The sequence below is a fragment of the Phascolarctos cinereus genome, unplaced genomic scaffold (genome assembly GCF_003287225.1).
Source record: "Phascolarctos cinereus isolate Bilbo 61053 unplaced genomic scaffold, phaCin_HiC Scaffold_4;HRSCAF=312, whole genome shotgun sequence".
NCBI lineage: Eukaryota > Metazoa > Chordata > Mammalia > Diprotodontia > Phascolarctidae > Phascolarctos > Phascolarctos cinereus.
This window is the reverse complement of record NW_027555847.1, coordinates 439,851,328-439,866,095: the sequence shown is the minus strand read 5'-3', so window position 1 is coordinate 439,866,095 and position 14,768 is coordinate 439,851,328. Positions and strand designations below refer to the sequence as shown.

At 37.3% G+C, this 14,768-nt stretch overlaps 1 protein-coding gene across 2 annotated transcripts in view; it reads left to right on the top strand.

Moving 5' to 3' along the window:
- PIGN (phosphatidylinositol glycan anchor biosynthesis class N) overlaps nt 1-14,768 on the top strand; it is a 229,230-nt gene that overhangs the window by 156,873 nt on the left and 57,589 nt on the right. Inside the window, exon 20 of one of the 2 annotated variants that reach the window (XM_078153336.1) lies at nt 6,001-6,078. The exons of the other annotated variant lie outside the window; for it this stretch is intronic. Coding sequence (XP_078009462.1) covers nt 6,001-6,078 — 78 coding nt within the window. The remainder of the gene's footprint in view (nt 1-6,000; nt 6,079-14,768) is intronic. 2 annotated transcript variants of the gene reach the window in all.

The following is a 14,768-nucleotide window of genomic DNA, read 5'->3' as shown; positions in this document are numbered from 1 at the left end:
GAGACAGAAATATAATATTCTAGAAGGCAAAAGATCTACGCCTACAACCAAGAATAATTTACTCAGAATACTGCATATAATCCCATGGGGGGAGGAATGGAGCATTAGTAAAAAAGAATGTTCAAGCATTCCTGATGAAAAGACCAGAATTGAATAGAAATTTTGAAGTGGAAACACAAGTCAAAAGGAACACAAAAAGGGAAACATGAGTGGATTATAAGAAACTAAACAAGGATAAACTGCTTACACTGTAATATAGGGAGAAGGTACAATGTGTCCCCTCAGAACACTTTCATTATCTATAATAGTCATAGAAGGAGTCTGAGGAAGTCTAACTAAACAAAGGGCGTGGGAGTGGTTCTGTGATTATAAAAGTGGTATATAAAAGTGACTTTTTATATATTTTATATATATATTTTTATATATTATAAAAGTGGTCTTTGTGATTATAAAAGAAAAATGGAAAGGAAAATAAAGAAGAATGCAAACAGGGAGGGGGAAGGAGAGGAAGAATGGTGGAAAATTATCTCATATAACTGAGGTATACAATAAGTAATCTAAACAAGCAAGAAGGAAGGGGTGGGGAGAAATGGGTGATGCTTGAACCTCACTCTCATCTGAAGTGGTCAAAAGAAGAAAAAATGCACGTGCACACTCACACAAATAGACTTGGAAATACATTGTACACAAAAAGGGAAAGGGGAGAAGGGGAAGGAAAAGAGAGAGGGTAGATTAAGAGAAAGTAATCCTAAGCAAAACAAACTCTTAAGGATGTACAAAAATATTTAGAGCAGTTCTTTTTGTGGTGTTGAAGAATGGGAAACTGGGAGAGGAGGTGCCGACCAGTTGGAGAATTATTGAACAAGTATTGGTATATAGTGATAGAATATTATTGTTCTGTAAGAAATGATTAAGGAGAGGTTTCAGTGAACAGAGCACTGGGCCTAGAATCAGGAAGACTTGATTTCAAATTTGGCCTCAGATACTTACCAGTTGTATGACTTTGGGTGAGACACTTAGACTGCCTGCCCCAGTTTCCTCACCTGTAAAATGGGGATGATAATAACAGATTTTACTTCATAGAGTTGTTGTGAAGCTGTAAAGTGCTTGTCTTGTAGATGTTAAATAAATACTTCATCTCTTCCCCTCTCTTTCCGATAGAAAGCCGAAGGACTCAGAGAGGAGATTTAGACTTTATTTTTGGCCAATGGGAAAAATTGTTTTGTTTAACTATTCATGTTTGTAACATTTTTTTGTTTTCTTTATTTCTCAGTTGAAGGGAGGGAGGAAGAAAAGTGGGAGGAAGCAAAGACAGATTTTTGCTGACTGAAAAAAAATAAAATTTAATTTAAAAAATATACTCCAGAATTTTTGCCAAGAATCAGAGCTAAGCACATTAACCTGTAGTTAATAGACTAAAGACTCTTTAATACTTTAATAAACTAAAGACTCTACTTTCTTCCCTTTAAAAAAATTAATACATTATTTGCCCCTCTGCAGTCCTGCCCCTCTTCAGCACGTCTCCTCTTCTTTGTGCTCTTTCAGAGACTGCTGAGAGAAGCTCCTCAGTCACATCCGTAGTTCTTTCAGGTGACCGTAGTTCTTTTAGGTGACCATAGTTCACCAGTGGTTGGTGATGTGAACCCACTGAGGTACATCTGCTTTCTTTTCATTTATCTTCCTTTTAACCATTGTTGATGTGATCTTCCTAGTCAAAAACATCTTCCTCATTAGAGAAAACCGTAGCAAAATAAGGGTTTAGCAGTTTTGCCTTCTCTCAATCAGTGACCAAGCATTTATTAGGCCTCTTTTATATTTATTCACAGTTATCTATTACTAGCATCCATCTTCTATGCATGTCTTTTGGGATATAAGTTGGTTGATGAGTTCTCTGTGCATTCACATTAGTTTCTTTAGACTGACAACTCTCTTTTCTTATTTATTGAATTTATTTGAATTTGTATTGTTAGAATTTCACAGTCTTGAGTGTTTCATTTCACTCTTGCGCTGAATTTTTTTATGTATCCTACCTCATCTTTTTCTAAACTCTTCCAAACCTGTTCTCTCAATCTAGCATACATGTTAAATTATGCCTTATTTCCCTCTTTCTCTAGAATGATTTCCAAGCGAGAATGGTCATTTTCTCCTTAGATCTGTATCACACCTAATTTCAGAAACAAGTTCTTTCATGTTGGTCAGAATCAGGTCCAGAAGAAGAGTTCCCCTTATCACTGCCTCCTCTTTTAGCAGTTTGAAGTTATCATTAAAAGTGAGTCAGGAATGAATCAGCTGCTCTTCTTAGGCAGAGAGAATTCTAACAAATGTTGGGATATTTAAACTCCTCCATCACTATTGTTTCATATGCTATATATCATGCTTTTGTGACTAGTTTGTGAGATGCTATGTCTCTATATGCAAAGGAAGGCCTCAGAATTTAGAAAATATTCATTTATAGTTCTGCCTATTTCTTCTCCCAAAGAAGTATAGTGATACTTGCTGCTGTCTTTTATGATAGTTTTACTCTTGGTATAGTAGTACTTCATGTCATAATTTTCCACTGTCTCTCTTATCCTATGGGTTTTAGTCTGTCAGTCAGTAAGCATTTTTTCTAGCCTTCCATTTCCTTTTATCCCTATCTTTAGCCATGCAATCCTTTTTCCAGCACTTAATAGACCAGCATCCATGGGGTAAGTGGTATGGGGGGGCCTGAGAACAGGTAAGACGAGGTGAATGCTGACTAGACAGAGCCCAAGGTTAGCTCATGTGACAGATGAGGAAACTGAAGCAAACAAGGTAGGGTTTCACACCTTCTAAGTATCTGAGGGCAGATTTGAACTCAAGAACATGAGCCTGACTCCAGGCCTGGCACTCTATCCACTGTACCACATAGCTGACTACCATGCATCAACTTACATGTGTGTTAACGCAAACTTGCAAATCCAAGTGTTGAATAACACTGTGGATCATAGGATGATAAATTTAGAGCTAGTAGGCCATCAGTCTAATCCATTTTGCAGATGAGGAAACTGTGGCACAGAGAGTTAAATGACTTGCCTAAGAATGTAATCAAGTATCTGAAATAGAATTTGAACTCAGGTCCTACTAACTCTGAGTCAACTGCCCTACCCACTATGCCACACACTGCCTCTCTGAGTTCATAGAATTAAGATATATAGAGCTATAGAGTTCATAGGATTAAGATTCCTTATATAGTTGCACATACCTCCTTTGTGTGTGTGTGTGTGTATATAGACAGCTACATGTATCCTTCTGCATGTATCGGAAGCCCTCAGGATTCAGGAAATTTTAATTTACAGTGTTGAATGTTTGTAGTGCAGTGTGTTCTCCCCCAAGCTGTGTGATGATACTTTCACGCTGGCTCTAGTTATATTTTTATATTCAGTGTAATACTTAATGCTGCATAATTTCATTGTCTCTTTTTTGTTTCCTACTCTTTTTTCTTACCTCCCCCACCTCTCTACTCTATTCATTCCATCTCCCTGCTTCAGTGGTTTCTGGATCTGCCTCCCTGGGGTTACCAGCTATTCATTTACTTCTTCCAAAACCTGGCCCTTCCTGCCTTCATTAAACACCTGTCTCACCTTTCAGTGCCCACCTCAAGGAGAAAGAATTGAAGACAGAATAAATCTTACCTTTGCTGCCATAGCAACAACTGCCAGCAGCCTTTTTTTCCTATTAGCTTCTGAAGTTTCTTGCTGGTGTGAAAATTGTGTTGCATAAATATCTATGAACTAGGTTACAAAGTGTGAAAGAGGAATATCCGTAATGTGAAGGAAGAATATATGCTAAGGTATTTAGGGGTTGGCTTACCCCAAAACCCACGTTCATTAGGGTCCCTGGGAATTGATAGGAATAGGAAATGGACCTAGAATTTCATTGTTATAAGGAACTCCTCAGATTAAAAGAACTCCCTCTACCAATATAAGTTGGTACCTTCTCTTCAACTTAAGAGTTTTAGAGGATTGCCTAGGACACTGAGAAGTTAAATGATGTTCCCAGGATTGGAGTCAGGACACTTAAGAGGTAGGTGGGTCCCAAGTGCTCATGGTTTTGAGGCTAATTTTGAGGCTAATATGACACTAGATATTAGGCTTGATGTCTTAGTGCATGGTTTCCTTGTTCATTCCTAGTTATCTCCTGCTCTATAGGGAAGCCAAAGAAGGAGTTCATCGATAGAGATTTGTGGATTTGGGGAATCATTTTTTCCTTTGGTATATTAAGTAAAATATTATGGATACTTCAGTTTCTTTATAATAATTTAAATTAATTGTATAGGCAAATATATTGGTACAGTTCATCTGTTAGTTACCTCAGGGCTATTGCTAGAATCAGACAGGGTTTTGTCTCTGTCCTTAGCAATCATTACTGCCTTCCTTAAGACAAAAGTAGCCTCTTCTCTCCTCTAACAGTGTTAAACAACTAGGCATGATTTGTTAAAACTTAGCATTTTCTTCATAGCTAGAGTTTTAGAAACTTTACTCCTTAAATAACCCAAACAACATGAGAGCCATGGATAGATGTAAGAGAGAGGCAGATTTCAGTTCTGTGTATGGAAAAAAAGTGAAAAGAATTAAATCAGTCCAGAAGTTGAATGTGTTGCCTTTGGTTGTAGTTGTAACTTCCTGTTCCTGAAAGAAAATCAAGCACTATGTGAACTCTAAGAGGTAAGCAGTTTAGAGGATTAAGGAATGTAGTTCTAGAAAGGCTGTGTGACCCTGGGCGAGTCACTTCACCTTTGTTGCCTCAGTTTCCTCAACTATAAAATGGGGATAATAGTAGTGTCTATCTTCCAGGGTTGTTATGAGGATCAAATAAAATAATAATTGTATGATGTTTAGTATAGTGCTTGGCACATAGTAGGCACTATATAAAAGCTTGCTATTATTATTGTTTGATGATGATGTAGCCTCTGAGGTAGCTTTTAAAGGATGAGTAGAACTATTCAGTGAGTGAAAAGTTGGGGGAAGAGCTTACATTAATGGCATAGGGAACATTGTTAGCAAGGGCTCTGGAGGGGTATGGCTCTAGGTATATTTTGAGCATAGAGAATATTCAAATTTAACTAAATTGTGTGCAAGGAAGATGAAGTAGTTTCAGATTGTGATGGGCATAAGGACCATACATTTTGAGCTGGAAGGGGCCTTCGAGGTCCTCAAGTCAATTCTCTCATTTTATAGACTTCCCTTATGGATAAGATAGAAAAAGTGTGTTCCAGATGCATGAGGAACTGGCAGAATGGCTGGACCAAAAGATTAGTCAACAGTGTGTTGATGACAGTTTGGAATGAGGTCTATAGTAGAATGATGCAGAGGTCTGTGTATAACTTTGTGATATTTAACTTTTTTTTTATCAGTGGCTTATATAAAGAACCATAGATGTCATGTTTATAAAATATGCCGATGAAATAAAGATCAGCAACATGGTTTTGGGGCCAAATCTAATAAGATGAAATTTAATAGGGATAAATGTACAATCTTACACTTGAATTTTTTTTAAATTAACTTTGCCAAGTTTAAGATAGATGGAGCATGATTAGATAGAGTTCATCTGAAAGAGATCTGAGGATGTTAATTGAATTAGCACTCACTATATGTCAAATGTGATGCAGCTACAGGGTGCAGTGGATAGAGGATTGGGCCTAGAGTCAGGAATTCCTGAGTTCAGATCTAGCCTTAGACACTGTATAATCCTGGGCAAGTCACTTCATCTCTGTGTGCTTCAGTTTCCTCAACTGTAAAATGAGTATAATAATAGCATCTACTTCACAGGATTGTTGTTAGGATCACATGAGATAATATTTGTAAAAAGCAATTAGCACAGTGACTAGGACGTAGTGTATGCTGTATAAATGCTTATTCCCTTCCCTAACACAATGTTAGACTGTTTGAGAAGACTGTTGTTCAGATTAAGAGAGTTAGTCTTCCTGCTGTACTCTGTACTGATCATACAACCCATCTAGAGTGTTATCTTCACTTCCAGGTACACAGTTTTAGGAATTATGTTGATAAACTGAAGCTTGTCTGGAGGAAGGAGGCCATGATGGGGAAGGGACTTAAGGTAATGCTATTCAAGTATTATTTAAAGGACCTGGGGATATTTTGCATGGCAAAGAGAAGATTGTGATAACTATTTTCTGGTATTTGAAATGCTGAAAGTGGAAGCTTATTCTACATGTTCCCAGAGGACAGAATTCAAAGCAATGCAGAAAAACTAACTTCAATATAAGGAAAGACTTCCTAAAATCAAAAGCCATTCCAAAGTGAAATAGCTTTTCTCAAGAACTATTGTGTTCTCCTTCACAAAAGGGAGATTTGAGCAAATGTTGGCTGACCACCTGTCTGGAATGTTGTGGATGAGGTTTTCGGTCATGTTTGGCTCAAGCTAGATGGCCTGACTCTAAGTTCCTTCTGACTTTGAGATTCTGTGATGCTGTTGCCCTCTTACATTTGTGTTCTGGGTTCATCTCTGGAGCTTTTAGGGCCATGCAACCATTACTAAATAGAGACAGCACAGCCTGACCCTTTAAAAGATTAATGAGGATAAGAGAAAGAAGTTTGGAAATACCGGTGGTAAAGTTGGGAGCTTAAAGTTGTCATAAACTTTTTTTTATACCTTGAGAGAGAGAATCCATTAAAATTGAACAGTAGGGAAAAGGTCTGTCAGGATGAGTCAAGCATTATGGAGCAAGGATCTGGAAGACTTGGCACATGCAGACTTGTTGTTCAGTTGGTTAGTCACGTCTGAGCAACTCTGTATGAGGTTTTCTTGGCAAACATACTAGAGTGGTTTCCCATTGCCTTCTCCAGTTGATTAAGGCAAACAGAGGTTTAGTGACTTGCCCAAGGTCACACGGCTTTTGAGTATCTGGGGCTGGATTTGAATTCAGATCTTCCCGACTCCAGGCCCAGGCAATATCCACTGAGCCACCTAGCTGCCTCTCACATGCAGCCTAACCAAGTATAAATACTTAATAACTTTCACAAAGATTTATTAGGTTTTTACCATGAGAAGGGCAGCATGATGTGTCATTAAAGTCACATCTCCCTCTATCATAAGTGTTCAGAATTATGCTCTAATAGACTATAAGATCCCTTAGGGCAGGGCTATTTCTCATTTTGGGTTTGTATCCCTGGGGGCTAGCACATTTTAGATACTTAATAAATGTTTATTGTACTGGAATAGATGTATCTGTTAAGTCAAAGATTTGTGCTCTGCAATGCAGCCTTTTGTTGGAGTGAGCTCTGACAAAATCACAGATCACAGTGCATTTGTATATTTGCTGTGGGTTCTCTCTAGCAGGCACTACATGAAATACAAAGATTAAATATGACTCTCACTCTAACTTCATGTAGTTCAAAATCTAGCAAGAAGCAGTGACAGGCTCATGAACAACTTAAGTGCAAAATGTGTAAGAAGTGCAAAAGAGAAGTGCACACCAAGTATGATGCAGTGGATTTCACTGGGGACATAGCGCCATGTCCCTTTCTTCCATGTCTAGTTGCTGTTGTATCATTGGAGGGTTGGGGGTTATTTCAGTGGCTTTTTGGAGGGGTGAGGGTGGGGTGGGATGGGAGTTGTTTTCTTTCCTTTTTTTTTTTTTAAACAGAATCTCAGAGTTAGAAGAGACTTCCTAGTCCAGCCTAGGTCTGAAGAAACTCCTCTACAATATATTCAGTATATGTGACCTTCCAGTCTTAGGTTGAAGACCTCCAAGGAAAAGGACTTTAGTCCCTTCTAAAGCAGCTCGTTACACTTTTAGATAGTTCTCCTTGTTAGGAAGTTCTTTTTATCAAACTTAAATTTGCTTCTTTGCAACCCACTGTCCTTAGAGTTGCCCTCTGTAGCCTTCTAACCTCTTTTCCACATGAGAGCCCTTCAGATACTTGGAAAGAGATGTCATGCTATCCTCTCCTCCTCAACCCAACCCCATTAGTCTTCTCTTTTCCAAGATAAACATCCCTAATTCCTTTAACCAAATGATACTATGTCAGAGTCTTTTTTTTCCCTTTTTTTTGAACAATTTTATATTTTTCCAATTACATGTAAGGACAATTTTTTATATTCATTCAAAAATTTTTTTGCTTCCAAATTCCTTCCATTCTCCTCTTCCTACTTCTCTGAGACAGTAAGCAATTTGATATCAGTTATCTATATATGATCATGCAAAGCATATTTCTATAATAGCCATGTTGCGAAAGAAGACAGAGACTCAAAAATAAAAAACAGAAACAAAGAAAAAATGAAAAATAGCATGCTTTGAACTGCATTCAGACTCCAGGTTTTCTGTGGCAGTGGATAGCATTTTTCATTAGGAGTCCTTTGTAATTGACTTGGATCATTTCACTGCTGAGAATATAGCCAAGTCATTACAATAGATCGTTCTACCATATTGATATTATTTTGCTCAATGTTCTCCCAGTTCTTCTCACTTCACTTTGCATCAGTTCATACGTATATTCCAAGATTTTTCTGAAACCATCCCTCTGGTCATTTTCTTTCTTTCTTTTTTTATTAATTTATTTTGATTTATCAACAATCACTTCCATATGCTTTTGAGTTTAAAATTTTTCTCCCCCTTCCTCCCCCACTACCCTCCCCAAGATGGCACACAATCTGATACAGGCTATACATTTACATTCCTATTAAACATATTTTCACATTAATGAAGTTGTAAGTAAAAGTTAAAAGCAATAGGAAGGAACCATCAGAAAGAGGAAACAAAACTCAATAGAAGAGAAAAAAAAATTCACATTCACAGTTATGATTACTATCTGTGTCTTTTTCTCCATCCTTTTCCCCCCCTGTTTATGCTTTTCTTTCTCCTTTCTCCTTTCCCCCCCTTACTGGTGTTTTGCTTTTGAGCTCCTTTAGTCTCTCCTCCTTTCTATTATCCTTTCCGTTTTCTTCCCCTTTGCCCTTACTGCTTCTTCCCTCCCTTCTATCCCCCTCCCTTTTCTTTCCTCTTTTCCTTCCTACTGCCTATAGGGCAAGTTAAATTTCTATACCTAACTGATTATGTTATTCCCTTCTTGAGCCAAATCTGACGAGAGTAAGGTTCACACAATGCTCACCCCCCTCCCTTCTTTCCCTCTGCTGTAATAGGATTTTCTGTCTTTTCCTGTAATGTAATTTACCCTTGTCTGCCTCCTCCTTTCTCAGTACATTTTCTAAGATCAGAATAATCCACTTACTTGGATCCATTTAACCCACTTGATTAGATTTTTTTTTTATCATTACATCAAAGTCAACTAATATCCACCCCCCTTTATGTATATGTCCTTTAACATGGTGTAATCAATACAGTTCTCAGGAGTTGCAAGTGTCATCTTCCCTTGTAGGGATGTAAACAGTCCACCCTTATTAACAACATTTTGTATCTTTCTGTCCCATTTACCTTGTCATGTCTTTCTTGAATCTTGTACTTGAAGGTCAAATTTTTTGTTGAGCTCTGGCCTTTTTATCAGGAAGGTTTGGAAATCTCCTATTTCATTGAATATCCATCTCTTCCCTTGAAAAATCATGCTTATTTTTGCAGGGTAGTTGATCCATGCCCTGCAGTCTTTTAATGTAGAAGCTGCAAGGTCCTGTGTAATCCTGACTGTGGTTCTATGATAGTTAAATTGTTTCTTTCTGGCCAATTCTAGTTTTTAAAATACTGTTTTCTTCTGTTGGGTTTTTGTACTTCCTTCTCCAGTTGGCCAATTGCATTTTTAAGGGATTTGTTTTCTTCAGTGTACTTTTTTTCCAGTTGGCCAATTGCATTTTTTAGGGACTTATTTTCTTCAGTGTACTTTTTTTCCAAGTGGCCAATTGTATTTTTTAAGGACTCTTCTACCTCTCTCATTAGACTTTTAAAATCCTTCTTGAGCTCTTCTAAGAAGGCTTTTTGGGCTTCAGACTAGTCCATATTTTCTTTTGATGTTACAGATGTGGGTTTGTTGACAATGTTGTCCTCTTCAGAATTTCTGTCTTGGTCTCCACTCTTTTCATAATATGAATCTATGGTATGTTTCTTTTTACTCATGGTTTCTTTATTCCCTGGCCTTTAAAGAGATTGAGCTCTCCTGCTGGGAAACAGAGGGCACTGACCCAAGCTGCTTCTATTGGGAGCCTAGGTCTTGGTCACTGGCTTTGTGTGCTGGGGCCTCTTATGTTCGCAATTGGAGGCTGCAGGGTTTTGGCAGCTTACCTTGTTTTGGGCTGGAATCAGCAAGGCTGGAACTTTCAGGCAATTCTAGGTTGCCTGCTTTTCCTTTCCTTTAGCTTTCTTCATCTCCTTGTAGGTGGGTGCTAATGGGTGTTTATCTGCCTGGGGCCCCTTGCAATGCTGCCTCCCTAGTTTCTGCTAATGCACTGGGAGACTCCTTTGTGGTAGGGTACCGAGGCACCTGGTAGTTTTCTGAGCTGGTTTCTACCAATTCTCCCACCCTCACTGAGGCACTCAGAGGTTCAGGTGTTGGTGTTTGCCTGCTCTACCACCTGGGCTTCAGGATTTCTTCCTGATTGACAGTTGGAGGCTGTAGGGTTCTGAGAGCTTACCTGGTGGTGGGTTGGAATCAGCAAGGCTGGGACTTTAGGAGGACTGTAGGTTGCTTTCTTCAGCTCCTTTCAGATGAATGCTGCAGGGTGCTTATCTGCCTGGGGCCTTTGTAGTGCTGCTTCCCTTATTTTTGCTGAGGCACTGGGAGACCTGTTTGCTGGACTGCTGCACTGCTGTTCCCCATCTTCTAGTTCAGCTGTTCCAGGGTTTGGTTTTTTTTCTGGGGTGATATTTTCTGGGTTTTCAGAGATTGATAGGGGAGGGTGAGAGCGACTACCTTTTTATTCCGCCATCTTGACTCCCAGAAGCAGAAGTCTTTGTCAGAGAGTCTTAAACTGCTCTTTGCCATTCTAGTCGCACTTCTCTAGACACTCCTTCTTGTCAATGTCCACCCTAAAACATGGTGGCTAGCCCTGAATATTCCATATGTCTGATCAGGTCAGAGTGCAATAAGACTATTATATCCCTAATCCTGGGCATTGCCTCTAATAATATTTTATAAGATCACATTTCATTGTTTTGGAGGTTGTATCACTGGGTTGAATAATACTGAGTTTTTAGGTCACTGAAATACCCTGATTCTTTTCAGGTAAATTGCCATCCGGCTGTAGAAACATTTCTGGTATAACAGAAGTCAGTAAGGAAATAGAATTCCCTTTAGAATTATAAATTGCTTTTAAAGAGCAAATGCATTTTATTAAATAAGGTAAAGCTTTATATGTCATCTTAATTGCCATGAAAAATTTCTCCAGGTGTTCATTGGAAATGGTCTTAGGTATAATTTAGTCACCTTGAAATAATCACCAAAAACTTTTCTCTCTAAATGTTTTTTAAATTCTTTATAAAACTGTCATTTGTTTTGTTAGCCATTTTATATAGTTTGCCTGTCATTGTCAGATTTCTTGAAAACTGTTTTTAACCTAATTTAAGGATGCACAAATAAGGAAAAAATCATTTATTAAGTGCTTGCTATATGCTAAGCAGTGGGGATACAAATAGAAAAGCCACATAATCCATGCTCCAAGAAACTTATATTTTAATTATGGGAGACAACACATTCCATATAGGAGGGTGGAAAGAGAGATGGAAAGTCCTGGGAGACCTAATACCAGCAGGGCAGATGGAAAAGTCCAGAAGTCTTTAGGGTAGATTAGCAGATTAGGTTTTCTTGAGGATTTGGAAAGTATAGTAGCAGTGCTTTTGGTAAGATCCAGTGGACCCTAAGGAGTGATGGCAAGGTAGATTGTAAAGAGCTAGTATTCCATCATTTTCCTAGAATGTTTGTAGTTGGCTATTCCCTGCTCATCCAAATGATAGAGTGGCTATATTGCCGGCCCATGACTGTTGGAAAGGGGATAATGAAGCAGGGGTTTCATAGAGTCATTGCCTATGGGAGTACAGATCAGGGTCAACTTCCAGCTAGGAGGGTGTGGCCAACATCTGGTAAGAACTAGGAGGTAGGGGATAAAACAGGCTAAGGGAAGATTGTAGCAATGCATGATGCCTGGGCTTTCTGTGCCTATCATCCACCTGTTGGGATATCAGTAGTGAGCCAGTGGGGTGGGCTTGGGGGAGAATTCAGCTCAGTGTGACATGTGCTACATTATAAAGGTCCTTTGATATTTTGGGATTGGCAAAATTTGATGATTTTTTTAACGTGAAGTGGAAATTAAATCATTTTGACTTTTCATGAAATATGTTTTCTTTATTTGTAACTTTGTTACTACCTTTTGTTTACTATTAAAGTATAATGTTATGGAACTCAGGGACTTTTTTGAAGGTATATTAAATAAGCTAACAAAAACATAAATGAAGGATTTTTAGAAGTGAGAAGGCAATGTTAACTATTATTGTTCTGTCTTTGTCTTCCTTTTTACTCTTTGAAAATTAAAAACAAATCATAAATCATTATTATTAATATGTAAATGAGCTAAGTATGGTTTTTACTCAAATAAAATTCTTATTCTAGTATTTATCCTTAGTAAAGGTTTGAGTCAAATATAATGAAGCAGTTTTTTAATCCAGTCCATCTAGGCATGGAGATTTTTTTTCCCAAGGTAAATCGTTTGTGACTTACCTAACTTTTCCTTTCCAGATCAGATTATTTAGGTTATCTATTTCCTATTTTGTTAATTTTGAATTTTTGTTGTTGTTGATTGCATCCATTTTCTATAAGTTTTTCAGTTATTTTGGCATATCATTGGGAGTATTGGTTTTCTTCATTTCTGCAGATTTGTTTTGTATTCTTTTTTTCATTTGTTAGTTTGGTTTTCTCCTTTTTGGATGAGATTCGCTAATGTTTTTGTAAGTCTTAAAATAACTAACCCTTTGTTTTGCTTTTAGTTCACTTTTTAAAATTGTGGTTCTGGCCAACTCATATTAATTTCTAAAATCTCTTATTCTTGTTTGCAAAATGCTAATTTGTTATTTTTCTATGGTTTAAAATAAAACAAAACACTTTTTAAAAAAAATTCAAAGATCAGTTCACAGATTTCCTTTCAGTTCAACAATCTTAATCAGCAAATATTCATTAAATTCATTTTATTGTGTACAAGGCAGTGTGCCAAATAACATGTATATTAAGACAAAAACAAAATAATCCCTGCCCTTATGTATACTACTGGGTGTTAAAAAGTGCAGACAGATAAGTAAAAGTAAAATACGTATAAACTAATGCAAGGAGAGGCATTGATAATAGAGATATCAGGGAAAGACTGATGGAGGATGTCGCCTGAACTGTGCTTTGAAGGAAGGCAGAGAGTCAAAGAGGAGGAGGTGAGGAAGGGGAGGACATTTCTGTCATGGGGGATGACTGTACAAAGACACAGAGATGGGAGCTAGAATATCGTATATGGAGAACAGGTATTAGGCCACTTTGATTAGAAAGGATAGCATATAAAGAGTGCCTATTGAAATGAGTAATTAGTGCTGCTGGTATAAGAATTAAGTAAGGCCAGGGTTTTTTGCTTATTTGTTTGTTTCATTGTTTGCTTTTTGGTAAGGCATGTCTCAGCAGCTGAAGCTCCAGACTTAATTGGACCTGATTCAGTTTTGGAGTTGACCCTACAAAGTCATATTCATTTGTTAGTATAAGTGCTCAAGGAGATAAATTTTCTGCCAAGGACTATTTTAACTATCTCAAAAATTTTACTGTGTTATATAATTATTTCTTTTTATTATTTTTATAATTTAGTCTTTGACTCATTTGTTCATCAGGATACCTTTTTTTTTTTATCATATCTCTTTATATACACATCTTTTGTTCACATTTCCTTTATTGGTTACATTATTTTTGTGTTCTTGTCCTTAAAGCATGTGTCTGAGATTGCTGCCTTTTCACATATATTTGAGTTCTTTTTGCTCTGACACATAAGTTTTGCATAAATCTTGTAAAAGTCTAAAAAACACATATATTCCCTAAAATTCACATTCTAAAGTCTTATTAAGCCAATGAAATTCAGTTCTTCCAACATTTTGTTCAGCTTCTTTTTTGTTTATCTTTCTGTTGAATTTATCAAATTGTGACAGGAACAGTATATTTGCCCAGAATTTGTGTCTTCCTCTTTAAATCTTTTCCCCGTTTAGTTAGTTAGTCTTTCTTTAAAGACCTTTGTTGCTATGCTATTTGAGCAGTGGTGAAAGGACACAGGAAAACATTCTATGTAGAAAGAAATACATACTGTTCACAACTGGGGCTGGAGGGCAAACCACTAAACTCCACCCAAAGCCATCCTTTATAGAGGTCAGAACCTGGACTTTGCAGCTCACTACACTTTTGCATCTGCAGCTCTACTCGGTTTCCACTCCACAGAAGGAAATGCCCTAGCCTTAGGTACTACCTCCTGTCTCTGCCCCACTTCAGCTTCTTTTTGTGTTATTTTCCCCCTTTAGATTTTAAGCTTCTTGAGAGCAAGGAATGTCCTCCTTATTTTTATCCCCAGCACTTACCTGAAAAGATGTTCAGATTCTATAAACATAATAGAAATTAAAATCTGCTCAGCATTATTATATTCTTTTATATCCACTACAATAGCAAAAATAGAATATTGCCAAAATCTTATTGCAGTTTTAAGCTGTCATACATGTATATATGTAAATAAAATTATGTGTTATGTATATAATGTATTATATATGTATATATAATATGTATATATGCATAGTAGCTTAGATATATATGTAATACATATAATAGTTTATGCATTATATA